At 38.6% G+C, this 24,316-nt stretch overlaps 2 protein-coding genes across 3 annotated transcripts; one reads left to right on the forward strand and one right to left on the reverse strand.

Annotated features, from left to right (window-relative positions):
• Nucleotides 1–386: 386 nt before the first annotated feature.
• On the reverse strand, nucleotides 387–8,640 carry LOC306848360 (plasmanylethanolamine desaturase 1-like). 2 transcript variants are annotated; one of them, XM_079382863.1, is made up of 6 exons: nucleotides 8,441–8,640; nucleotides 5,797–5,916; nucleotides 5,458–5,549; nucleotides 5,051–5,195; nucleotides 4,742–4,954; nucleotides 387–3,351 (listed from the first exon to the last, which is right to left on the reverse strand). In XM_079382863.1, exons 1-6 carry the CDS (start codon nucleotides 8,574–8,576, stop codon nucleotides 3,230–3,232), a joined length of 828 nt encoding a protein of 275 aa, XP_079238989.1. In that variant the 5' UTR covers nucleotides 8,577–8,640; the 3' UTR covers nucleotides 387–3,229. The 2 variants fall into 2 exon arrangements, with proteins under 2 accessions (XP_079238989.1, XP_079238988.1); XM_079382862.1 differs by lacking the exon at nucleotides 387–3,351 and having other exon boundaries at nucleotides 4,233–4,954; nucleotides 8,441–8,636.
• Nucleotides 8,641–10,769: 2,129 nt separating this feature from the next.
• LOC306848056 (CCAAT/enhancer-binding protein beta-like) lies at nucleotides 10,770–12,263 on the forward strand. The gene has a single exon (XM_079382379.1). It carries the CDS (start codon nucleotides 10,964–10,966, stop codon nucleotides 11,798–11,800), a length of 837 nt encoding a protein of 278 aa, XP_079238505.1. The 5' UTR covers nucleotides 10,770–10,963; the 3' UTR covers nucleotides 11,801–12,263.
• The last annotated feature ends 12,053 nt before the right edge of the window (nucleotides 12,264–24,316 follow it).

The raw sequence follows: 24,316 nt of genomic DNA on the forward strand, positions 1-24,316 counted from the left end.
GTCATAACAAGGATTGTAACAGGTGTGTGTGAGAGAGAGACAGGGGGGGGGGACTGAACTTTGGAATGAAGGTGAAAGAAAAAGAACAAAAGGAATGGGTCACATGAGTTCACAGTTTTTCAAATAAATGGCATCAATCTAACAAGTCAACTTAAGAAGATTATTACCCAAAATATGAGTGGGTTGTTGGATGCAAACCTTTAGCTTTAAGGGGCAAGTCAAAGTTGAATGGACATGTCCATATTTGTCCTCGAATGGAAATCCAGTTATAATATTTAAAATCCCTTGAACCTGTTGTCCCCCCAGCGACAGCCGCATCATGTATAGCTCACTCAAGAATTAACATCTCCAATGACCCGACATGAACAGAATAAAGAACACAAATCAGGAAACACATCTTGCCAGTTCTTTATTAATTTCATTATAAATATGAACTTAACATTAAAAGTATTCAAAACAGGAAACAACAAAAAAGGCATTAAGGCGTTATTTTCAGTTTTCAACAAGTAGCCGTCCAACAAAAACATACTGAATGTGAGACTTTGAGGTGAATTGCAAAATCAGCCAAGATAGCGTTTTAAAGGCTTCTTCCAATAAATCAGTAAGAACAAACATTCAGTAACAAGTGTGAATGCCAAAGGTCATCGATCAAATGACTCCTGTGAATAAGGGATATAGCTTTGCTTTGTTATCTAAGAGAAAATACAATTTGAGCAAGTACAATGTGATTAGTTCAATCTCATCACAGCCATATACTACTGTGCTGTGCGTTAAAGCAAGGAGCCTCAACAGAAGGATGGTTTTTAACACTCTAAGCCTGCATGTTTGATAATACAATCACTCAGTTACCACAATACATTACACACCAAATTAGTAACATTTCTTAAGCAAAATCCTACATTTCTCTGGGTTTATCAAATAATTAGCCCTGCAGAACCAGCTTAACCAGACAAAAGCACAATCTTCACTGCATTACCATATCATGAGCATAGGCTGCTCCACCTCACCTCTTCCACCTTTTTAAAATCAATAGGAAATAAGCTTAGAAATGTTACAGTCCTTCGCGATCAGTATATTCAAAAAAAAAAAAAAAAAGTTATGTAACATGATATGATCGTCCACACTATGCAATGCAGAATGAAAGACAAAAACGTCATAAAAACTTATAATACAAAATCAAGTGGAGTCCAATGACAAATGTAACATTTCACTAAAAGTAATTGGTTTAAGCTCCAGTTCCCTGTACAGTGAAAATTGCCACTGTGTCCTCTTCAAATAAACACACCACAACAGATCTATTAGCGGAGCAAAAATAAGTTTGGCATCTTGTAGAAGCATAGAAATATATAAGATATTAATTGACTGTCAAAAATACTACAATTTTCCACTAAACAAATCTTCCTGAATTCATAAAAGGAGGAAAATAAGATGTAACACAACACATAACATTTTGAATCAACTCGTATCCTTTTTCACAATTCTGGCTGACTCCTTTATAACAGTTTTACAACTCGGGACAAATGAATTCGCTCTCTAAAACACGTTCTCTGACCTATCTTAACGTACTATCACCATACTGACCTACTGAAACACAACAACTGCAGTATTGCTGCTGACAGTAACAAGGTTTTGGCATGAGTATTAACACAAGCATAAAACTTAAAAGCCGTAACTTGATTAGGCTGACCTTTACAGTTTTGAAGGCCTGATTAATCATCTTTGCAAACAGGGTGTAACGGTTATTGTTAGAAAAATAATTACACTGATTCAGAAAAAAAAAAAAAAAAAAAAAAAAAAAAGGCACAACAAAAATGATCACAATTATGTTACATTTGATATAAAATATTAATTGTTCATTTCTTCTCCCATTTCCTCACTCTTAGAAGACATGATAAACACTGCCTAAACTACATTGCTTCAATAGCAACACTTCTTAAAGCAAATCAAAAAATTATAATTCTATTATTATTAATGAAAGATTTCTTAATATTTCTATTGATTAAAAAATATGGCTAGTGCTGTGTTTAAATATAAAGTCAAGTAAATAAATATTTTTCTAATCCATTGTCATTTCAGCTTTATAAAAGAAAGTGTGTATAACGCTCATTAAATAAGCAGTCAGTAGTAGTTGTAAGTCACTAGATAGCTAGATGTTCTGATGATTCTGTCATTTTCATCATGCTGTAACTGCCTTTAACATCTCATATTATTATTAAATAAGAACTACGAGCTGTGTGATTTAACATGCTAGCGTTAAATTGAACAGTAAACTGTTAAGTAACAAAGTATGCAAATCCAAAACTCAAGCGATGGATTGAAAGTGTTAGTTTGTGTCAGTCAGCTGGTCAAGCTCGCATGAAGTTAATACAAAATAACAATGGATGAGGTGTTTTCTGATGGGCTATCTTAGTGTCGAGCAGTGAGGACACCAATGTAGATATCATGGCTTATTCACACTGAAACACTAAAGACCTAAATATTGACCCATGTGGATACTTCTAATATACTTGGTCAACAGCTAACTGCTTCCAGCACCTCTGAATTTGAAAATGTGCTTCAAAAGAAAGCGTTGATAATGAAAAGATGAATTAAGTGTAAGGATGAGGCCAAGCAAAGCAAGTTTCTTGTGATTCGTCTTTTAAGGCGTACTGAAGTAAGACTGCATATGATGCTGCTCTGTCCGTTCAGACAAGCAACAGATGAAGACACGTGTTTTCAGCCCTCTGTGGTCAAAGAGCCAAAATGCCTTGAGTTTACTGCACTTTAACCCCAAAAAGAGAAGGGTGAGAGCAAGAGATATCAGTCCCAAAGGCCAAACCCAAGAGCAGAGGCCAGTCCCTTAGAAACGAGCTAATCAGCAAAGCTTTGAGCAGTTGAAGGATGAGAAGGTGTCCAGAAAAGAGCCCACTTTGTTCAAGTATTGGCATTTTAAATTTGCTTGTTTTTTTGCACTTTGAAGAGTTTTCTACATTTCACAAACGTCTCAAGTTTTCAACAAGGATTTAGATGTTTGGATCTTTAGAGTGAGCGGGGTGGGATATTGCTTTCAATCGCTCGGTCAACCCCCTTTCACTTAACTTTTGCTAAGAATTGATGGCTTTCTAATTTGGGCTTTGATATCTTGCCGTTCCTCTTGTTCTGTCTGAGGGAGGACAAATAGATGGATAGACAGATTGTTCAGCTATAAGCAGATCTGAGGTAGGGGAGGTGGGTTGGTGGCAGAGGAAGATTACTTGGTTTTCTGGGCCCATCTGAGGTCATCTGATCTGGGTTTCTCTCCTGTCAGGCTCTGGATCAGATCTTCCAGGTTTCTCCAGAATCCCAGTTTTTCTAGAAGATAGTTCAACCAGCCTGCACATACAAAGAAATTTAGGTCAATAACATGTAACAGTATGACTGACTTTACTTTGTATATAATTGGAATTGTATCATTTAAAATACTAGTTTAAAAATGTCTTAGGATGTACATTTTTCTTGCACTGAATACATGTAAAGTGTACACAAACATTATTATTATTGGTTACACTTTATTTTGATAGTCCACTTTAGAAATTCTACCAACTATAAATAACGCGGTAGCGCCATGCTGTACTATTTGAGCTACAGAAAAGCCTGATTTGCAACTACATGTCTACTAACTCTCAGAGTAGACTGTTAGGGTAGGTTTAGGGTTAGTAGAATAAGTTGACATACTTGCAAAGTTTCTCAGAGTCAGTATCTTGTATGTTGTGGACCCATCAAAATAAAGTGTTAGAAGATATTAAGCAGACAGTCTACTAATACTCTAATGACTGCTAGTTGACATGTAGTTGCAAAGTTACTACTTGGACTACCGAAATAAAGTGTTGCCTTATTTTTTAATTAATTTTTTTTGGAAAAGTTTCTTTTCAAGGTAATTTTTTTACAAATACCAAATTATAAATATCATTAGTTTTTAGGGTTTTGCGACACTATCACACTTACAAGTGTCTATAATTGTCGTCTTTATGATATCATTTCCCATTTTTGTGCATGTTGGTTGCACCACATAACTTACCACATATACTGAATGAACCACATGTATTTTTGTTTATAATTAATGGATAAGTTTAAAAAAAAAAAAAAAAAAAAAAGTCAGATCATTGAACCATATATACTCCTTTTCAAAGGTTTGGTGTTTTTGTTGAAAAAAAAGAATATATATATATATATATATATATTTTTTTTTTTTTTTTTTTTTTTTTTTTCATTTTGTAAGGATGATCAAAAGTGGTAAATAAAAACTTTTACACAAACAAATCTCAAATAAACGCTGTTCTTTTTAACTTTTGCAGCACAGCTGTTTTATAACATTGATAATTAAAATAAATAAGAAACCTTTCATGATCACCATATCAGCATATTAGAATGGTTTGAATGCTGAAGGATCATGTGACACAGGAGTGATGAAGCTGAAAATTCAGCTTTGCCATCATAAAGTATAAATTGCATCTGAAAATATATTATGAAACAAAACAGCTGTAAAAATATAGTTGTGATAACATTTTACAATATTACAGTTTTTACTGTATTTTTGATCAAATAAATGCAGATTTGGTGAACATAAGAAACTTTTTAAAAAAATCTTACTGACCCCAATCTTTTAAAAGATAGTGTACATAATACAGACCATAAACAAAGCGCTGATATGTACTGCCACAGAAAGTATGATCAAGCGAGGACGATATGAGCACAACAGTGCTTATTGTTTGTGTGCATGTACCTGTGGTAATGCAGAAGTAGGTTTCATGAGGTGAAACATGGTGAACTCTGTGGTGTTTCCGTGGTAAAATGATGTGACAATCCTGAAGAAGCGTCACCCAGCGTGGGAGCCCAAAATATGTGTGCGACCACTTGTGAATCTGATTGGTCAATGTAACAAAAATGGCTAAAGCAAAGACGTAACAGTACCAGGGGTAGTTCCGATAGATCTCCGCTGAAGACAGATTGAGAAAGAGAACAGCACGATATGAAATGAATGTGGTTCATCATTTGTCTCTCCAATGGACAGATAATATATCTGACGTCTTACCTGGTGAGAGCATCAAAAAGTTTGCAGCCATGTTAGCCAGAGGGATGATAGTCAACATACAGTTATCACCATTTGTCTCAATGAAATCATGGCGCGTTATAGCTGTTGGATCGATGTGGTGCTCTCGAAATGGACGAATGAAGGCCTGGGATGAAGGAAAAGTGAATTTTTTAAGAGACGTAACTTTGCTTGTACAATTTAGTTGTTGAGAATATTGACCCGAGATTCCTATTTTCTTTAAAAGACGTTTAAAAGAAATTTAAAAGAAACTTACAAACACAAATCATAAATCTATGTAATCCAGTGAGTCAATATCTGTTTGTTCTCAAAGTATTTCATTCATTGTTTTACCTTAAATAACTCTGGCAACACTTAATAACATGAAAAAGACTGTTTCACTCCTGTACCTTCCCAACGATGGGCAGATCCACTGAACCCCATGTGTCAGCACCCCAGTGGACCAAACCAGAGGCAAAGTCTGCTGTCAGGATCCCTGCCACTACACACACACAGCAGAATCTGAGAATAAAATCAACCTCCAAATCCTATTATAAACCAAAATGTCTTTCAGTTCCCATAAAAGGTAGTTTTTGGTAGTTGCAAGTCACTCAAGAGAAACATTCTGGCAGCTTCTAGCATCCTTGAATACAGGGAATTTCCAAGTTGTAATTTGGAACTTCTTATTGTGCCTACCACTACTTTATAAAACACTGATGTGCATATGTGGGTTTGTTTGTTGTACCAACCTATGCCCAGGAGGATGAACCAGGCGTGTCCTAGGTGGAAGTATGTTACCAGGTAACAGAAGTTGAAGGCCATGAGGGTAAAGCAAAGAAGCACACTGATCCATTCCTGACATCTTTTTCCTGTGAGAAAGAGATAGAGAGCCAAGACCTTTCAGTCAAAAGGGTCCAGAAATAACAGCAATGCACACAATTTGAATAAAAACTCACTTTGATGAGTGTATATATATCTATATATTTACTTAAATGTCAATGTTGGACTCTTTAAATATTCTTTATATATGCATCTCCAGAGTGTCTCCTTGAGGTAGCTTTACTGAAGTGTGTGAGCAGCCTCAACCCTTAACCATTAGGCTACTGAAAATCAACCAAATAAACCCCATTTCCTATAGAAAACTAAATCTCCCATGGTTTTCCAAGAGAACAAGTGGCTAAAAACTAATCAACAATAAAGCCGCATTAAGAAAGTAACTATACTGGCAGCTAATATTCCAATACAGCTTCATTATCATAGATACTGTAGCGAAAGCATCTAATATTTGAATAGATGAATGAGACCGATAGATATGCTACGAATTTGTATTAAACAATGATCTCAATGTCACATGGTTTCATTTCACAGCTACAATTATGTGCCAAGGGCAAATTCCCCTTTGCCCTGAATTCAGTGCAGAATCACTTTGCAGAAAGTATCTGAAGTGACCAAAACATGATTCACACCACAGCTGACAGAACCTAGAAATACTGCCGTGTTTGTTCCAAGGTGACTGATTCATTCAGAGTAAATCCGATACTGAGAGTCAAAACACTCCCTGAATCACCATAGTGTCTGTAAACAGACCAAGAATATCAGAGGAAGCTGACGTGAATTTTGAGAAGCACTAAATCTAATGCTACCCAGAAACCCACATCAGTCCTGCTCCATTTGACACTGAACTGCAGCACCCCACCCACACCAACTTCAGCAAACTCATACCTTTCACAGCTACCACACCCTCACACAGCTCTGCTTACTGTGACGTTTTGTTTTGCTTCCGTTCCTGTTCTGTTCTTGTGTTCGTATACATCATTTGTCCCCTACACAATGTCCACTGTTCCCTGCTGGTACTGATGGAGTTCCTCCTCCCGGGGCACACTAAGGTTTACTGAGCACAATCTATTCATCTATTGTGGGCTTTTGGTTTTGTGTGAACCTGTTGTGCTAATACTAGAAAATAGCATTTGTTTTTGTTGTTATCATCTTTAATACATTGCTATTAAGATAAAAACAAAAAGTCAACACTACACCGTCCTTATTGGTGCTTTCAAGAGGTTTTTCAATATTCAATAGTGCCCGTTTCGGACCGTTTTGATACCTATTGGCTTGGATGCATTAAGTTTGTTTACTAACTGCTGCTGCTTCACATCTAGGATGTTTGTCATCTTTTTGTGTGTTCTGACAATGCTGTTAAGGTTCTGTCACATTTAGCATCACATTTTCGTTTTAATAGGAATCCACACAATTGGAAATGTTGAGTGAAGACGAAAGAAAGATGTCCCCATGCAGATTTCGCAATGGGTTCAAGCTGGTCACAGATTCACTGCGTTGACCAACAGAAAGCTATTTTGACTTCTGAGTTAGCTGTGCTTCATGTAGACTATTTTGCTAATTTGAATGCAACTTTAAAATTAGCTTTATTTGTTTTGTTTACATTGAAGGAATAGTTCATTCAAAACTCGTCATAATTTACTCACCCTCAAGTTGTTCCAAAGCTGTATGAGTTTCTTTCTTCTTGAGTGCAAAAGGAGATATTTTGAATAATGTTAGTGGCCAACCAGTTGACGGTAGCCATTGACTTCAATAATATGGAAAGGAAAAAAAAAACACTATGGAAATCAATGGCTACTCTTAACTTTTTGATTACCATTACATTTATTGTTGGGATGGTTTCCCCATAACTGTTACATTTATGTTTGGTAAATCACATAAAACGCTTGCTAAATGTGCTGTATGCAAAACAAATAGTCCGTTGCTTAGCATAATTAGTCATGTGATGTAAACAGTAGCGACACCCACTCCTTGTAGAAAAGACAGCTTTTAGTCTGCAAGTCATTTTGATGTAATTTCTCAAAAATGTGTACAATGTGTTTTATGTGTACAACTTTTAAACTATAAAAGAAATTACTGAACGCATCTGTGGTAATCAAGACATCAAAGCGATCTCCTGTCAGTATCTGACAGCTACCACAACTATTTCTGGCACAGAATTACTCCCTTGGGACCATAAGAGATATGATTAGTGCTAATAACCTATTTTGGTTAAATTTGCCACACACTCATCTGATAACTGGCGTCACTAATGGGGCGCTGAGCTCATTCAAACTCGTTGTCACATAAATATCACTCATTAATCCATCCCTATATGCAAGAGTAATAGCTGCGTCGTGTTTAACCCCGCAGAGACCCCTGACTGAATATGCACGCTCTCTGCTAGCACCTTCAAAACACACTAACGTTACTCTAGATCACGGGGCGAATGCTACGGCTCCGTGACCGTGCTGTCCAGGGGAAACTCGTGGCTGGCAGTCCGCTCAATCCTCGGTGTGGGTAGAGGCGGGCGGATACCGGTTCCGACGGGAAACGTAAAGAACCGGTTTAAATTCTCACCTGGCGAGTATAAATCCGCGAGTTCTCGAGCACCTGCATGCTGTGGACCCCATCTCGCGCCCGGCTGCTCCGATCCACTTGGCTCGGGTGTGTGGAAGTTTTCCGAAGACCCGCTTTTGCTCTTGGTGCTCGCCATATTCAATCCGGTTCGGGCGCAGCGGATGCGTTAATTCCGCATTCTGAACTCCACGCCTCTGTCCGCCCTGTTCCGCTTCTCTTCTCTCAACCAATCGCGTTCGCCTTTCTGCAGCATTCATCCAATCAGAAATTAGAACACGTTCCCATAACAAACATGACGACCAATTAGAACGCAAAAATGTCCTGACCCCACCCGGGTGCAACCAATCAGAAAACAGGCTACACTGACGGTGATTAATTTTAATTACTTTGATGTAAAATTGTGCTGTATATGGATCGTGGTATTTTCTTGTGCTTTGTCTAAATATATATTTTTCATAGTGTTATTAAAAATCAAATTAAATTCAGTATTTTTAGTTTGTAAAACAAGCACAAATCAAATGAGTAAATGCGAAATACAATGTCTGTGTAACAAAAAGAAGACAAATATGTAATTCAAAATTAAAATATTTCTTCCAAATAAAAAGATTTGTCATAATTCCAAACAGTCCATATGACACTAGTTATTATACAGTCAAGATTTCTGACAGAAAACAGTCCAAAATCACAATACAAACATTTGATGTAGGATTTGCGTCGCTGATGCTCTATAAAAAAATAACGGAATGTGTGCAATAAATAATATATAATGATAATAAATAAACTACACGTAAAATCATAATAAATACACAATGTTGTAGATATTTGACATGAAAATGTATATAATTTCATGTGCTGACAGCTTAATGAGTCAGATCTTGCGAGACGTTGCACTATGATGGGGGATGTTCAGGAACTGAATAAGAAAAATAAATATTGAGAGAGACAATGAAGCTTTATAGAGGACAATGATGAAATTCAGTTAATCAGCTCTTGCAGTGCAATACTTCACCTACCCACCAGATGGCAGACTAACCACATCACTGAAAAGGCATGATCAAGTTTATTGCAGCAGCCAACGCCTGCTGCCTCTGGAACATGTCTGTAATAATGAAATTGAAATTACTGCTGAGGGTACTGCAGGTTAGACAAAGATATGATGTGATATTCATCAGTAATGTGAATAAAACTGATTAGCTAAATTTAATGTGTGAATATAAAGTGTGGATCATATTGCAGGATGACAGGCCTGTATAGAAGCCAATGGAAAACACAGATCTTTAAATGAAACGGACACTTAGCAACTGATTGGTCAATACAGCATTCCAGACGTGTTCATTCAGTAATATAGTAGCAACTTTGACCTGTTCAGTCCCTATAGAAGATCTTATTTTTGTTTTTATATCAGGGACTATATATTCAACTTTAAGAAAGGCATTTAATGAATTTGTTTAAAAAAAAGTTTTACTGATAATATAAAAAAAACTAGATTTTTTATTATGTGCTAACCATTTACCAAAAAAAAGGCAACTCTCTCAAGGTTGTGCTATATTGATGGCTATCAACGGCCTTTAGGCATGACTGACTGCACATCCTCCTATGCCTTGTTGCTTAATTACTACACAGCTCTCGAAAAAACTTTATTATAGTCAAATATCAAATATGAATGAATAATGACTGTTGTCCATGGCAAAAACCTGCATTTATAGCTGTACCCTATGTATTTTTATTAATTTACTAAAAAAAAGTTGCTTAGAGTTCTGTCTGTAGAGTTGTATATAGAGCACATAAATAAACTAATAAAATAATTAAAATCAATGTTGCATAATTTGTAAATAAGAAATAATGATACAATTATACATACAATACAATTACTTCAACATATCTTATGTCTGTTGTGTACATGCCTTAATTGTAAATAGCGTGTGTGTGTGTGTGTGTGTGTGTGTGTGTGTGTGTGTGTACATACTGTATGTATGCATGTATATTTTTTTTTATTTGTGTTTTTTTTCCTGTGTTTCACCTGAAGTTTCACCCAGACAATGTCCATATGGTATGTGAAAACTGAATAATTCTGAATCTATATTTGTTTCAAATCTTTTGGTAGACGGTTAAGCAGGTGTTCCTAAGGAAAGCCTGAAGTCAGCACATTCGTATCTGTTTATGCCGTGTTTATTTTCTATTGTTATTCACTCGTATATTCACAGACCCTACTTTTGAGTTCTGAGTGTCTGCGGTCAAAACCAGAAAAACGCGTCACACCAAACAGAGAATCGCCGCCCCCTCTCACACCCCTATAAACACCCCTTTCCGAGGCATGGGAACTGACTCGAGCTCTCCAGCAAGCGCTGGGTAAGCAACCTGTCACCTACATAACTAAACAAAAGTCATAGTTATTTCTGCCGACGGAAGACACTCGAATTTTCGCGAGAGTTTTGCGCAGTCGTCGGTGACACTTGCGAAGTTATCAGGGGAAGGCGAGACCCTGATCTCCGTCCTGCCGCAATCCGGCGGGTGTTAAGATCCATGGAAGTGGCCGGTTTTTACGAGGGGGACTACCTCGCTTTCCACAGCACTAACGCCAGCAGCAGTCCGGTCAGCGACGGCATTTGCAAGCAGCCTACGAACGGCTCCATGACGAAGCTTCATGACATTTCTGAGCACGAGAAAGCCATAGACTTCAGCATCTATTTGGACTCGCCCCAGTACCAGCATCTGGCCAGCCAAGACGAAGCCCGGCACCGCGCACTGGGAATCTACAGTGACTTTCTCTCCGAGGAAAACAAGAGCAAGAGAGCGGCGTTACAGAGCTACAAGAACTACATCTCGCTGACAGAGCGGGACTCGAACCAGCTGGCGTATCCGGAGCTCCAGGAGACGCGCATAGACGCCGTGTTCAGCCCGGACTTTCTGGGCAGCTTTGCCAAAACTAACTGGCGACACGAAGAGCCGCCAATGGATGGTTCCGGGGGCTTTGACATGCGCTCCTATCTGCAGTACCAGAACGCTCCTAGCGGCAGCCTGGGTAACATTTCCACCGCGTCCTCCTCCTGCTCGAGCCCGCCAGGTACACCTGCGCCGCCAGGTAAGGGAAGATCTCCTCAGTCTGGCGGCAAGATGGCCTCTGGCGGCAAAGGGAAGAAGCGGCTGGAAAAGGACAGCGACGAGTACAGACAGCGGCGCGAGAGGAACAATCTCGCTGTCCGCAAAAGCAGAGACAAGGCCAAAATGCGCAACATGGAGACGCAGCACAAAGTGCTCGAGCTCGCGGCCGAGAACGACCGGTTACAGAAGCGCGTGGAGCAGCTGTCGCGCGAGCTGGCGACGCTGCGCAACCTGCTCTCCGCCACCGGCCAGTGCTAACGGGACTCCTGCGGTGCTTAGTGACTGTCAGTGACTTTCAAGAGTGCAGAATTTACAACAAAAGTTTTCTGTGATTCGTTTAAAAACGGACGATCGCTCGTTCGATGCGTTTACAACCGAGAAAAAAACATGAAAGTGGACTGTGCGCCTGGATTGCGCAATATCCCACCGTGTGCTCGGCATAACTCTGGTAATCTGGAAACCCTGTCATTTCGTCTGTAAAGTATTTTTGTACGGGTTTTAAAGTGAGATATCTACTGTTTAATATTCTATTATTTAAATTCCTTTCGCCATATCTGGGGCAATGGTTGTCATGGGAAGAGTTGTACTGCAGAGGTATGATGCAACTCATTGTAACAGTATTGGAAACGCAGTGAAGTAGACTTATAAAAATGATAAAGGTACAACTGGTCTACTGCTATATACTATTTTATTGAATTAAATGATTTTTACTGTACTGGAATCCTGTGTGTCTGACCACATTTTATTACTGCTGTCAAAAACATATTTGCACACACACCCATTTACCCACAGCTGCTGAGATTCGGGTTCCATTATGTGGTGAAAACTCCTGGTTTGATTTATCTAGCTTCTTTTAAACATCAGTGCATATACATGTCAAACTCTATAGCCTGCACATCAAGACATATTAATCATTCACAGTTACTTGATAGAAATCTCCTGTTTCGTGACTGGAATTTTGGAGATCTTTTGAAATCTGTGTTCATGAGTCACCACGGGACAGAGGTACAGTTATCTAAAATACACAGCAGGGTCCACAATCCAAAGAGTTCAATGGTCTGTGAAAGACTCTGGTTCAAGGCTAGATAAGCACTGAACTTTCTAGCCCTCTCAAGACACACAAACACTTAGTTTACTCAACAGAAAGCATGTCACGGTGAGATCAAACCAAATATTAAACATGGACACGAACAGGACGTGCAAACACCCATATGGTTAGAGTTGAGTGAAAATGAGGATTTAGATAAGGGGAATGATGAATGATCAATATGAGGTCGGTTTAATCAATATACAAACTCAAGGAAAAGGAAATTCACAAATGCTTTTTTAATCAAATTCAATTATGTATTCAAATTAATAAATTAAAAATATTGGCTTTAGGTGTGTCCAAACCACAGATGAAGTTATGGAAATATAGCTGGGATAAAATAATACAATACACACTACATCACACAAAACTCTTTCTATTAAAAAAAGTGTGTGTGTGTGTGTGTGTGAACTTGTTTATGCTACATTGTGGGGCCTATGGTCCCCACGAGGGGAAAAAAATAGTAAATGATGTTTATCTGAAAGTGTAACAATGCAAACAGGTATTCTGTAAGGGGTAGGTTTAGGGTTGGGTTGTGTGTGTGTGTGTGTGTGAGAGAGAGAGAGAGAGAGAGAGAGAGAGAGAGAGAGAGAGAGAGTAAAATATAGTTTAAAAATATAGCCAGGGTGGACTTTGGTTCAATTAAAAAATATCTGCATCAGTCAACTCCTCACAAATCTTTTACATTTTTCCACACCAGAGTACCCGTTAAATCTATTTTTAAGATATTTATTGTTGGATTTTATCACTGGTAACAGGGAAACTCTGAACTGTTGAGGTGTGACCGTTCCTGCTTGAGTCCTGCGGGAGGAAATGAAACCTGATGGACAGGTTGAATGACCTGTCAGTCAGGGAGGAGAGTAAGTAACAGGTAGCCAAGGAACAGTTCATCACCATGACAATAGAAGGTGGGAGAGTGAGAGAGAGAGGGCTTAAAATAATGTATGGCTGGGTAATTCAATTAACAGCATCTAGACTTATAGAATAAATCTTCCTCTTCTGTGTGAGGAAGACTGCAGTCTGTTATGTGTACATTTCTCACACCACAAACACAGCTTTTACCATATGTGATTTAACTTATCTTTCATAATTAAATGCCTGCATGATGATTGCACCACACTCACAGTTTTAGTTTAGTTTGACATTTTGTTTGATGTTTGAAAGGGAACCTTTAGAACAGTGAGAAGCTGATCAGTAAAGGAGGAAAAGGGTGTTGTTTAGAACACTGTATTTCACAATGTCGTCCGAGTGTAGGAGGATCTTAGTTGCTCAACACTTCCAACTTCCTTCTCCATCTGTGCTTGCAAGTGTGCTTGTGTCTGTAACGTACTTCTGCCTGAGATACTCTCTTTAATACAACTGATTTTATCCAACACAGACTCTGTCTACATCTGAATATTTTTAAGAACCAAGAGTTAACAAAACGCTATATGAATTTATTGAATGAGATTTCTTTGTACCTTGTTTACTTTTCTTGAGAAGTTTTCTTAATGCCAGACTATGCAGAAGGTTAGGAAACAAATAATAATACTTGATGCCTGAGAATTACATTATGCATTTCAAACTATTGCATAATTTTATTTATGTCATAAATGTGAGTGCAGCCCTACTATAAAAGTGGCCACTAAAAACATTTGAATGTATAAGAATACAATATATTTCCCTAGCCCTGTAAATTGAATCAACAACACTTGTAGGTCTGTTTAAATACTATTCCCAACAATATTTCGACAAATAAAGCACAGATTTGACATGAAATTACCTTAGCCCCAACAATTTTGAAAGTTGTGCAAGGACACAGTGGTCCACACTGTCATAGCAAATGGCTGTACAATTTTTAAGGAAAAAACTACTTCCAATCTACATATCTGAAGTACAGTTTCATCATGCAGTGTCTTTGACAGCCTATGTGTCAGCATACAGAAATGACCCATGAGCATTGTCCTTTGAATAGGCTACAGACCAGACTTTGGGAGTCCAATGCGAGATTAATTCCGTGATTAATTAATTGCTTACAATAATTAAAGTATTTCACTGTGTTTTCGGAACTCGTATGTGCAGAAAAATAAAAATAAAAGAGGCTTGCGTATTTTCAATCAACTTGTCCTGAGGCAAGTTTGGTTATTTTATGCGTATTTCGCTTATTCTGTCCAGAAGGGGTTGTATGGTTTCGCTAACTTTGGTGACGCAAGTCACTTAGCCTGTTTTACGCGTGTTTTACATATTCTGTCCAGAAAGAAAAAGAAAAAAGTTTTTGCTTATTTTCGCTTAGATGGTGAGGCAAAACGCATATTTTACGCTTCTTTTCTCCTGCGATATCTGGCAACTCTAAACTGGGTCAGAGACGTGTAGCTTCGGTTCCATTTCGCTTTGTTTATTTAGTTTGTGTCCTAGTCTCCCGATGACCGTTGATTGCTAACACAGGGGTTTCCAGCGTCAGGATTACAAGTTTCTTTTCCCCTTTTACTAGAGAGCAATGCCCCGCCCGCTTCCAGGCAGGATTTTACCGTCAATAGTATTACGTATGTCAGTAAACGAATCGCTGCGTCACGCTGCCGGTGGATACGATCCAGCTTGCACAGGATTGTCAAACCCTCACCCCACGCGCTCGCGCATCTTACCTAGAAACTATTAAAGACTGCTCATATGGCCTTCAACTATTGTCTTAGTTATTTTCTGCTTCTTTAGAAGCACTGTAAACTTCGGCCGTGAAACCCTAATCATACCCAAATCAAATGTTTTCAATTAAATAAAAAACACACTCAAGCTTCCTCTGCATATTTTTAGCATGTGGTTGTCCTCTCACTTCCCTTAAACGACCTTTTCCTTGAAAACACATTTTAAAAGAAAAGAATTTCTCTCAGTTGGTCCTCCTTTGTAAAACAAACTTCTCAGGCACTTAAAAAGCTCTCCACCCTCTCGAAAAGCCAGCTGATACTGTCCCAATATAAAAATGCTATGGTTAAATATTAACAACACCATTGTCTGAACAAACAAGGCCAACATATCAAAGGTGAACAATCCTTGGCAGACACATTAATAGTCAATGAGTTTCTGACACCTTCCCAAGTTTAACGTCAGCTTTTAAGATGGTGTTGCTTAGCCTGTCATGAGTGAAACTAGAAAAGGATGTATTTTTGATTGAAAAATGGTCAAAAAACATCAGGTCAACAGCAATATAATCTAGAATGTTATAGGAATGCACTGTTGATGAGAGGAATATAAATCTTTTATTAATTTATTTTATCTGCACACTATAGTGCAGAAGCAACAGGAAGACAGTGGAAACGGGACTGAGATGTGGCCTACACGACTTGAACCTGCATTCAAATGAGGCTTATTAAGACTCCAGTTATACCATTCACTCCTTCAAAGTGTTTATGAAAAGAAAAGTACAAGGTGACTATATAGAATTGTTGTGGTCTACTACTTGGAGTAGCAAAGTGGGTTTGCGGATGGGGATGAGGTCAACAGTTTGAAAGCGCTGTGATGTACCAATGGCAAAACCTTTCATTCATCCACCACTTCCCTGTTTCTTTACTTTTTTGTCACCATTCTTCTGTTTCTACTGGGCTCGAGTGTATGATGCTGGCGGTGAACATCCGGGGGTCCTTGCGGCACAGCTGCCGGGAACTCAGGCGTCCACAATGGCCGTAAGAGGTGGAGCCATGACCCAGCAGGACACTGGCCCAGATTTCGACACTGTTGCACTTCTGCTATTCTGCGTTCTGACGCTTGCGCAGTGGCTCACGACGACCGCCACGACGTTGGGTTGTACCACTCGCATCATGCAGGACAGGGTTGAGTAATTGACAGCCTTCCTGTTGTTGCAAAACAACAGAATATAACAGAACAGTGATCAGGCCACTCTGGCCATCACTATAGCCATTTTAAGACGTTATAATTAACCACTTTAATCATCTTTCGCATGCCATAAAACTAGTCCTGTACACTAATATCGGAATTAAGTTTTTATAACCATGCTTCTACTAACTTATGCTCTTTTTTTTACGATTAAAGGGATAGTTCATCCAAATATTCTGCTCTTTCTCATGTCGTCAAAACCTATATGACTTGCTTTCTTCTCTAGAACACAATATTTTAAGTTTTAATTTTAATATTCTAGTTTTTGTCCGTACGGTGGCAGTCAATGGGGTCCAAAACACATTGTTTCCTATTTAATTACAGTTTTTGGCCAACAAAACATATGCAAAATATCTTTTGTTTAAAACTACATGAGTATATGATGATATCTGTGTAAATGATGGCAGAATTTTAATTTTTGGGTAAACTATCCCATTAAGCATCTTTCCTGTTAAGTAAAATGCCCAGGCAGGGCAACTAGCACCATAAAAAACATTACATTCATCATGCACGGTACTCTTTTGTGACATGTTTGGTTGTTCAAAGATAATCTTGGAAATTGATGTGATTCTTAAATATCAATCACAAATAAGAAAATCATCCCACTGTCACCTGTCACTTGCAAATGTGACAGCGTGACAGAGTGTGAAATATAAGCTTGAATGCACAAATGACTAGTTATAGTTTTGGTTTCTTCATTCAGAGAATTGCATTGCAAAATACATAGAAATCAACAGCAAACGAAACTAGATTTTCATAGTTTCTTTTTTTCTGAAAAAATGTGTGATATGATGCTTGTCAACGCAAAACCCACCACCAAGATTACAGGGTGCTGTGGGTGGTTTTTGGTGCATTGTTATGTGGTTGTTAGGTGTTTGCATAGTTGAAACAGCCCACCTATACATCTGTGTGATATTCTCGTCCCTAGATATCTTCAATGAACAATATACTGTTCAAACGTTTGGGGTCAGTAAGTACTGTACATTGTTATAAAAGGTTTATATATCAAATAAATTATATTCTTTTGAACTTTCTATTCATCAAAAAATCCTGAATAATGCATAGTTTCCACAAAAATGATCAAACCGCACAACTGTTTTTAACTGATAATAAGAAATGTTTCTTGAGCACCAAATCAAGATATTAGAAGGATTTCTGAAGGATCATGTGACACTGAAGACTGGAATAATGATACTGAAATTTCAGCTTCGTCATCACATAATATTAAAATACAAAGCAGTTGTTTTAAATTGTAATAATATTTCACAGTATTGCTGTATTTTTTATTAAATAAATTAATTGTCCATAAATCTGATCTCTTAAAAAAGTAATAATGCTCCTCTACTAGTAAGCAACGTAATTTGAGATATAATTTGTGTTCATAGCCTATTAAATATGTGACCCTGGAGCACAAAACCAGTCTTAAGTCACTGGAGTATATTTGTAGCAACAGCCAAAAATACATTGTAGAGGTCAAAATTATTAATTTTTCTTTTATGCCAAAAATCATTAGGATATTAAGTAAAGATCATGTTCCATGAAGATATTTTGTAAATGTCCTACTGTAAGTATATCAAAACTAAATTTTTTATAAGTAATATGCATTGCTAAGAACTTAATTTGGACAACTTTAAAGGCGATTTTCTCAATATTTTGATTTTTTTGCACCCTCAGATTACAGATTTTCAAATAGTTGTATCTCGGCCAAATATTGTCCGATCCTAACAAACCATACATCAATGGAAAGCTTATTTATTCATCTTATACAGATTATGTATAAATCTCAATTTCGAAAAATTTACCCTTATGACTGGTTTTGTTGTCCAGGGTCACATATGAGCAATTATAGAGACATTTTCCTTAACAAGAGATATTTTTTTAATCTTATCCATTTACTTGTTCACATGATTTGAAGTAGTTTGAGACTAAATCACATAAAGTATTCGTAAGACCATCATGCCTTTGATCTATTTTTTGCTTGAGGCCTCAGACTTTCTGTTGTCCCAGTAGCCCAAAATGACACATTGTTTTTGAAGAGATCAGTTCCTTGCACTAATGATGTCACTGTATCTTCTTCACAAACGCTTATTTCCATCTGCCATCTCTCTATCGCAGAGCATGCGAGGGGCTCCAGCGTGAAAGTTGCATCTGCTCTCCTCACCTCTAAGCTTGAGATAGGCAATCAGTGCGGGCGGCTCAAAATAGGCCACAGTCAGGTTCAGAGGGTACTGATATTGGTCGCGCGTGTACACATACGTATGAATAACCCCTCTTAAACTCGCGTGATGGAATCTTAACTGTCTCACAAACACACCGTGGCACTCAACCCACATCACTACATTGGATCTCTTCCTTCCTGCAGAGATAATGTGAAAAAGACAACGCAAAAATGCAGTGAGCAAGAGCACAGGAAAAAAAAAACATGCAAGTCAGAATTTAACTGACGAAAGCATTTGATAATGTGGGGAAGGTTGCTGTGTGCATTTATTGACCAATGCACCTATATTAAAAATGCTCACTATTATTTTTGCTCATACTTAGGGCTATACGTCTAACTAACCAACTGTGGTGCAACTGTCAGGAGTGCTATAAGTTTTCGAAGGGGACTAGTTTTCACCTGCAGACGATAAAATAGCTGGGAAAATGAAGGAGGGATCTGATCCATATTTTACAACCAGAATAGAGACTTGGAAGTGGGCTTAGCAACTACATAGCAACACTGTAAGAAGTTTTATGGATGCAAAAACCACACAAAGTTTTTTAAGCTTCTTCATTTCAACAATCAAAAAATATATATATTGAACTAAATTTAAGATTTATGTATTTGAGTTGCATATAACATGTCCATCTGTATTTTATTAACGATTTGTATCTATTTGGTTTTATTTAAATAATCATATTTTTAAAAAATGCTTACATCTGTTCAATGTGAGCACAATTGCTTTTATTCAGTTACGAAGCCTGAGCATGGTTAAAAATATCTATGTGTGGAACAAGTAATATTCAGTTATTTAAATATATGACATTCAAACAAATTGTTTTGATTGATGATAAATATATAAACCTGGTTATTGTGTTTTTAAAACACATTGTGTATTACATAAATCTCACCTGTTTTATCATTTATGTATATATGACTAACAAGCATGTGTCACATTAGTTTAGCTGGTCAAAACTGTGTAATACAAATGGAAATTTTATATGCAATTCAAATACAATAATCTTAAATTTAGGCCTAAATATTTTTTGAGTGTAAATTTGTGTTCACATAAAAAGAAACAACTCAGTCCTGCTCAGAGTTGTTGATATGTTGGTCAGTAATGAGAGTCTTCACAAACATTTGATTGGACTTTGGATAAAGACCACTGAAGACACACTTGGAGCCCTCCCTCTTTACAATCCCATGTATGCATTTGAACTTTTAAATCCCAAAGAATGATTACACACGTAAGCGTCAGGCCTTGACTTTGGGTTATCTCTGTCTCTGACCCCGGGTAGACTCTAAAACGTCCTGCAGTGCTAAGCAGTATTGTGTATTATGATGCAGTTAGTTGTGAGGAAATGTAACATTTAAAAATGTGTGCACAAAACCCCTGTGATTACTTTTAATCTCCCTTTGTTTGTAAGGAGGAAAGACTAATACAACAAAGCTCAATCAAAGCATTGCAATGAAAGATCCCACAAATACACTGGTCTCTGCCTTACTGAACACTCCTGAAACTCCAGACACACCCTTTACAGCCAGACACATGACTCAGAAATTATCTAGAAGAATATTCTTCAAAGTTGACAGGACTCGATTGCACATAAACCGCTTTGCTATGCAAACAGAGCAATGCGTTGTGCTAATATTACAGCATTTTTGTGTAGTCATTTAAAGTAGAGTAACTTATCATGGGCCAGTATGAAGAACGAAGATTAAAGATCCTGGAATGATCTTTATTTTTATTTCCGGGTGCTTGATCTGTATTTAGTTACTTTCGCGTTTACTAACTGTTATTAAGCATGTTAGCTGATATCGAAGGAGACTAAAGTTAATTACAATCAGATTATTTCCATTTGAACTCTTAATGTGGCTCACAGATGACCCTGATGCAATCTGGGAAAGATCCTTCAAAGAATTACATAGGAGGAGGAAACCACAAAACACAAGATGATTTTGTGTTGGATATTTGTGGGTTCACTGTTATGATCTGTGCTGCACCTGAGTGAATATCTGCTGAGTCACATCTTCTCGAAGATGTTTAGTCATGCAGTCATGCTAAACAACGAAATGGAAACTGTAACAATGCCAACTGAAAGTTGACTGTTACACACACACACAAAACAGTGATCGCACAAGATGTGGTCTAAAAAACCCCAGAGAGAAGTGACCCAAGAACCTATTTGGCTACAACACTAAAGACCAAGTTGCTGATGCGGTACACAGGGCCAGATCATGGTGCCATAAGGTCCTTAGTCATATCTTTGTCATTTACACATAGTAGCAGACCCTTAAAGGGGACGTTGGATGAAAAACTCACTTTTACATGGAGTTTGCATATAAATGTCTTAGCAGTGTGTGGACACAGCCACCCTACAATGATAAATATCAATTTACTCCTTTTTTTTATCCTCAAAAAACCTAAACAGTCTCAATTATCAAGCCGGTTTGCTTTTCTGAGCAGTATGGCGTCATACTGCTCAGGCCCCGCCCACAAGCACTGATGGACTGTCCCGTATTAATAAACATATTTCCACTCTCAGCCAGTTGTATGCTGTCCGTCATTTTCTCTGCAGTCGAGCAGCTGTAATGACAACAATGCCTCGTAAACAATGCAGGTGTTTTGTAGTTGGATGTAAAAGTGAACATAAGAGTTTTCATTAGTGAGGACACAGTGGATTCGTTTTGTTTTTGACGGAAACACGCCACGGAATACACCAAAATTGGAAGAGACGGGTTGTGACACACTAAAACGATCGTCGATGAACGTCTGTCAGCTCAGTTTTTGCGGTATGTTTCATACTAGTCACTAGTCATACTAGACACTAGCCCTTCCACTTTGGTGGCATTTTGGCCTGTTGAGCAGTTGCGTTTCTGTTGGACAATCAGTGAGAGAGACTACTCAACATGGCTCTTTTCCACGGCATGGTACGACTCGGCTCAGTATGGCACTGCATAGCTCGGCTCGGTTTTCGTTTCCACTGCAGTTTAGTACTGTTTTAGAGTGAGCGGGATTATTCACATGTCGTTATGTTTGCGCCACCTTAGTCTCAGCCTCAGACGTCACGCCCACGGAACGTTGGCTAAATGTCTGATGCATATGGCACACTTTTCTGGAAACACTTCAGGAATGTCGAAGTCGCAATCTGACTGGTTGAATTAAACCGGATTTCCAGGAGACGTGAGTGTCGCGTTTATTTTCGGTCCGCCGGGAAACAAATATGCCAGAAGAAAGCCGTTGTGTTTACAACTGTGACGACGAACGCTTATCAGGGTCAACTAAAGGCTGGATTTTCAAAAGTATGTTGAAATATTTAAAGTTCGTGGCATAGAATCTTTAAAATACATCCGAGAGTTTCACACACCGGTTTATTATTGTGGCGACATTTCTATGCCCCGAAATGTGACGCTAAACGAAACGAACTATGATTGGTTGTTTGACATGTCTGTCAAACGGCCTCATGGGCGGGCCTTGGCCAATGAAAGCGGATATATATTCCAGACCTTCTGCAGTCAGTCTGAAGGTCTGGCTACGCAAGACTAGCTCTACTGCCGTGACTCCTGAAAAACTTTTTCATTCTGCGTCACTCCATCAAACTCTTGCTGGATCCGCTCCTCGGCTATCAACGAGAGGAATGTCTGTACTTCCACAACAGACCACGAAACAGCCAGTTTTTGCATTCTATCCTTCGCTGGCTGTGCTGATTTAAATCTAGCGGGTCTGTTGTGTCTCGTGTCGCAAGTTCAATGATGCAAGCAGTGACGATTTTCTCCTGCCAATCAGTGACCAGCAGAGTTTACACATCATGTTTTGGTAACGGTACGGTTTGCATGGAACCTCAACCGAGGTGGTACTGAAAAAAGTACCAGGTACCAGGTACTGTACCCAGTGGAAACCCCGCCAAAAGTGAACCGTAAAGAACCGTACCGTGCCGTACCATGCAGTGGAAAAGCGCCATCTGACTGTTTTTTTTTAGCTGAACCAGTGCACGACAAATGACAAAGTCAAGGGGGCGCCGAAATGGCTCTTCTAATTTTACATCATCTTCTTACATGAGCTTTCCAATACGCAAATATTTTCATAACGACTTGGCCGTCTGGAATGAAGAAAGTGAATATGGTACTCAAGCACTGTTTTGTTTGCAGAATGTGTATCCACATTCCTAGTTCTGCTTTCCCTTTTTGAACGACGAATACAGACTACTGCCACCTGCTGGTGTCAGCATTATTCCTCTCACACAGGCATACATGCTAGTTGGCCGCTGACTGTAGTCTTTGCAATGTGTTCAAGCACAACTTTTTGGCACAGACAATGCGAGGTGACAACGCATTGGCTTTTGTTGTCGCTAGTTCTTTGGTGTTGGTTTTGTTTGCCATGTGCCTTACCTGACCATGTCAAGAAAAATTAGCAAAAATTGTACCTTACACTTAGGGTTACAATTTTGTACCTTATCTAGCCCTATTAAGGTACATTTTAGTACCTTAGAGAACTAATATGTACATATAAGACATTTTTAGGGTCCCTTCAAGGGTACTGCTTTAGTGACAAGCTGTTTTTGTGTGTATGTTAAAATGATAGGAACAGTTTGGCTAAACAAACTAGTAAATGCATGTTTTGGTTAAGCTAACATTAGAAAACTAATAATACAAGTCAGGGGCCACAATTGTCAGCTTTTTTTAAAGGCGCTGAGGTGCCCCAGGGGCCCTAGTGGTCAGTTTGCACTATTTGTGATAAGTACTCTGGTATTTAGGTTTCTTTGACCATATCTATCTGTGCAAATGGTCCCTGGCAGTTCGAGGGCCCTGGGCCTTCATGCAACCCTTAAGACATTAAATTGCACCAAATTTGGGAGACAAGTTTAGCTTGAATCAAGCATATACAAATACATACACAATTCATAATTTATGCTGCTGCTATTTTTCTGCAAGATGTCAGCAGGCCTTTTTTTAGTGTTGTGAAAAACAGAGTACTATGCTTAGGAACATGCTGTTGTTTTGCTTCACGTCCTGTGTATGAAAACATTCCCCCCGTCAGTCGCATAAAGTGTTGCTATGACGACTGTGATGTAAAGGTGGTGAACGATAGGACACTTGTTTATGGAAGATCTTTAAACAGGTCATCGTACAGCGTTTACACCGAGAACTTTTTGCGCACGTCAGTGAGCTTGTGTGTGTGCGCGTGTCTGCATTTGCAGGAGGAAGGAAGCGCTAGTCGTAAAGAAGGGGAAGCACCGAACTAGGCTGTTTACGTAAACTCTGCAGATCTGCTTAAGGTGTAATGGAGTGCATGCGCACACTGAACATAGCAACAGGAAATTACAGCGCACGCGCTCGTTGCTGAGGAAACCGACCTCAAAAAAACAAGATGCGGTTGAGGGGTGCCCTTAGACCAGCAGAGCCTAGATACACAATGGCCAGCAGAATTTTTTTTTCCATTTACTTAAGCATAAACAAGTGCAATCATGGAACCTGAGAGCTGGTTTACTCCAGTCATAATGGCAAAAACCTGATGATTGTTTTGTATATGCTGAGTTTAACCTGAGGGTTCACACAGTTCATCCTGAGTTTCAGTGGGTTCTGTTGTCTACTGCCAATATCGACTGCGGTGTCCTAAATGTCA

Source organism: Barbus barbus (assembly GCF_936440315.1).
Source record: "Barbus barbus genome assembly, chromosome: 28".
Lineage (NCBI taxonomy): Eukaryota > Metazoa > Chordata > Actinopteri > Cypriniformes > Cyprinidae > Barbus > Barbus barbus.

Coding starts and splice junctions, on each gene's coding strand:
- LOC306848056 (XM_079382379.1), top strand. CDS start 10,964: ATGGAAGTGGCCGGTTTTTACGAGGGGGACTACCTCGCTTTCCACAGC.
- LOC306848360 (XM_079382862.1), bottom strand. CDS start 8,576: ATGGCGAGCACCAAGAGCAAAAGCGGGTCTTCGGAAAACTTCCACACA. Junction 5,550..5,796: donor GTTCATCCTCCTGGGCATAG/GTTGGTACAACA, acceptor GTGTGTGTGTAG/TGGCAGGGATCCTGACAGCA. Junction 4,955..5,050: donor CTTTTTGATGCTCTCACCAG/GTAAGACGTCAG, acceptor ATCTGTCTTCAG/CGGAGATCTATCGGAACTAC.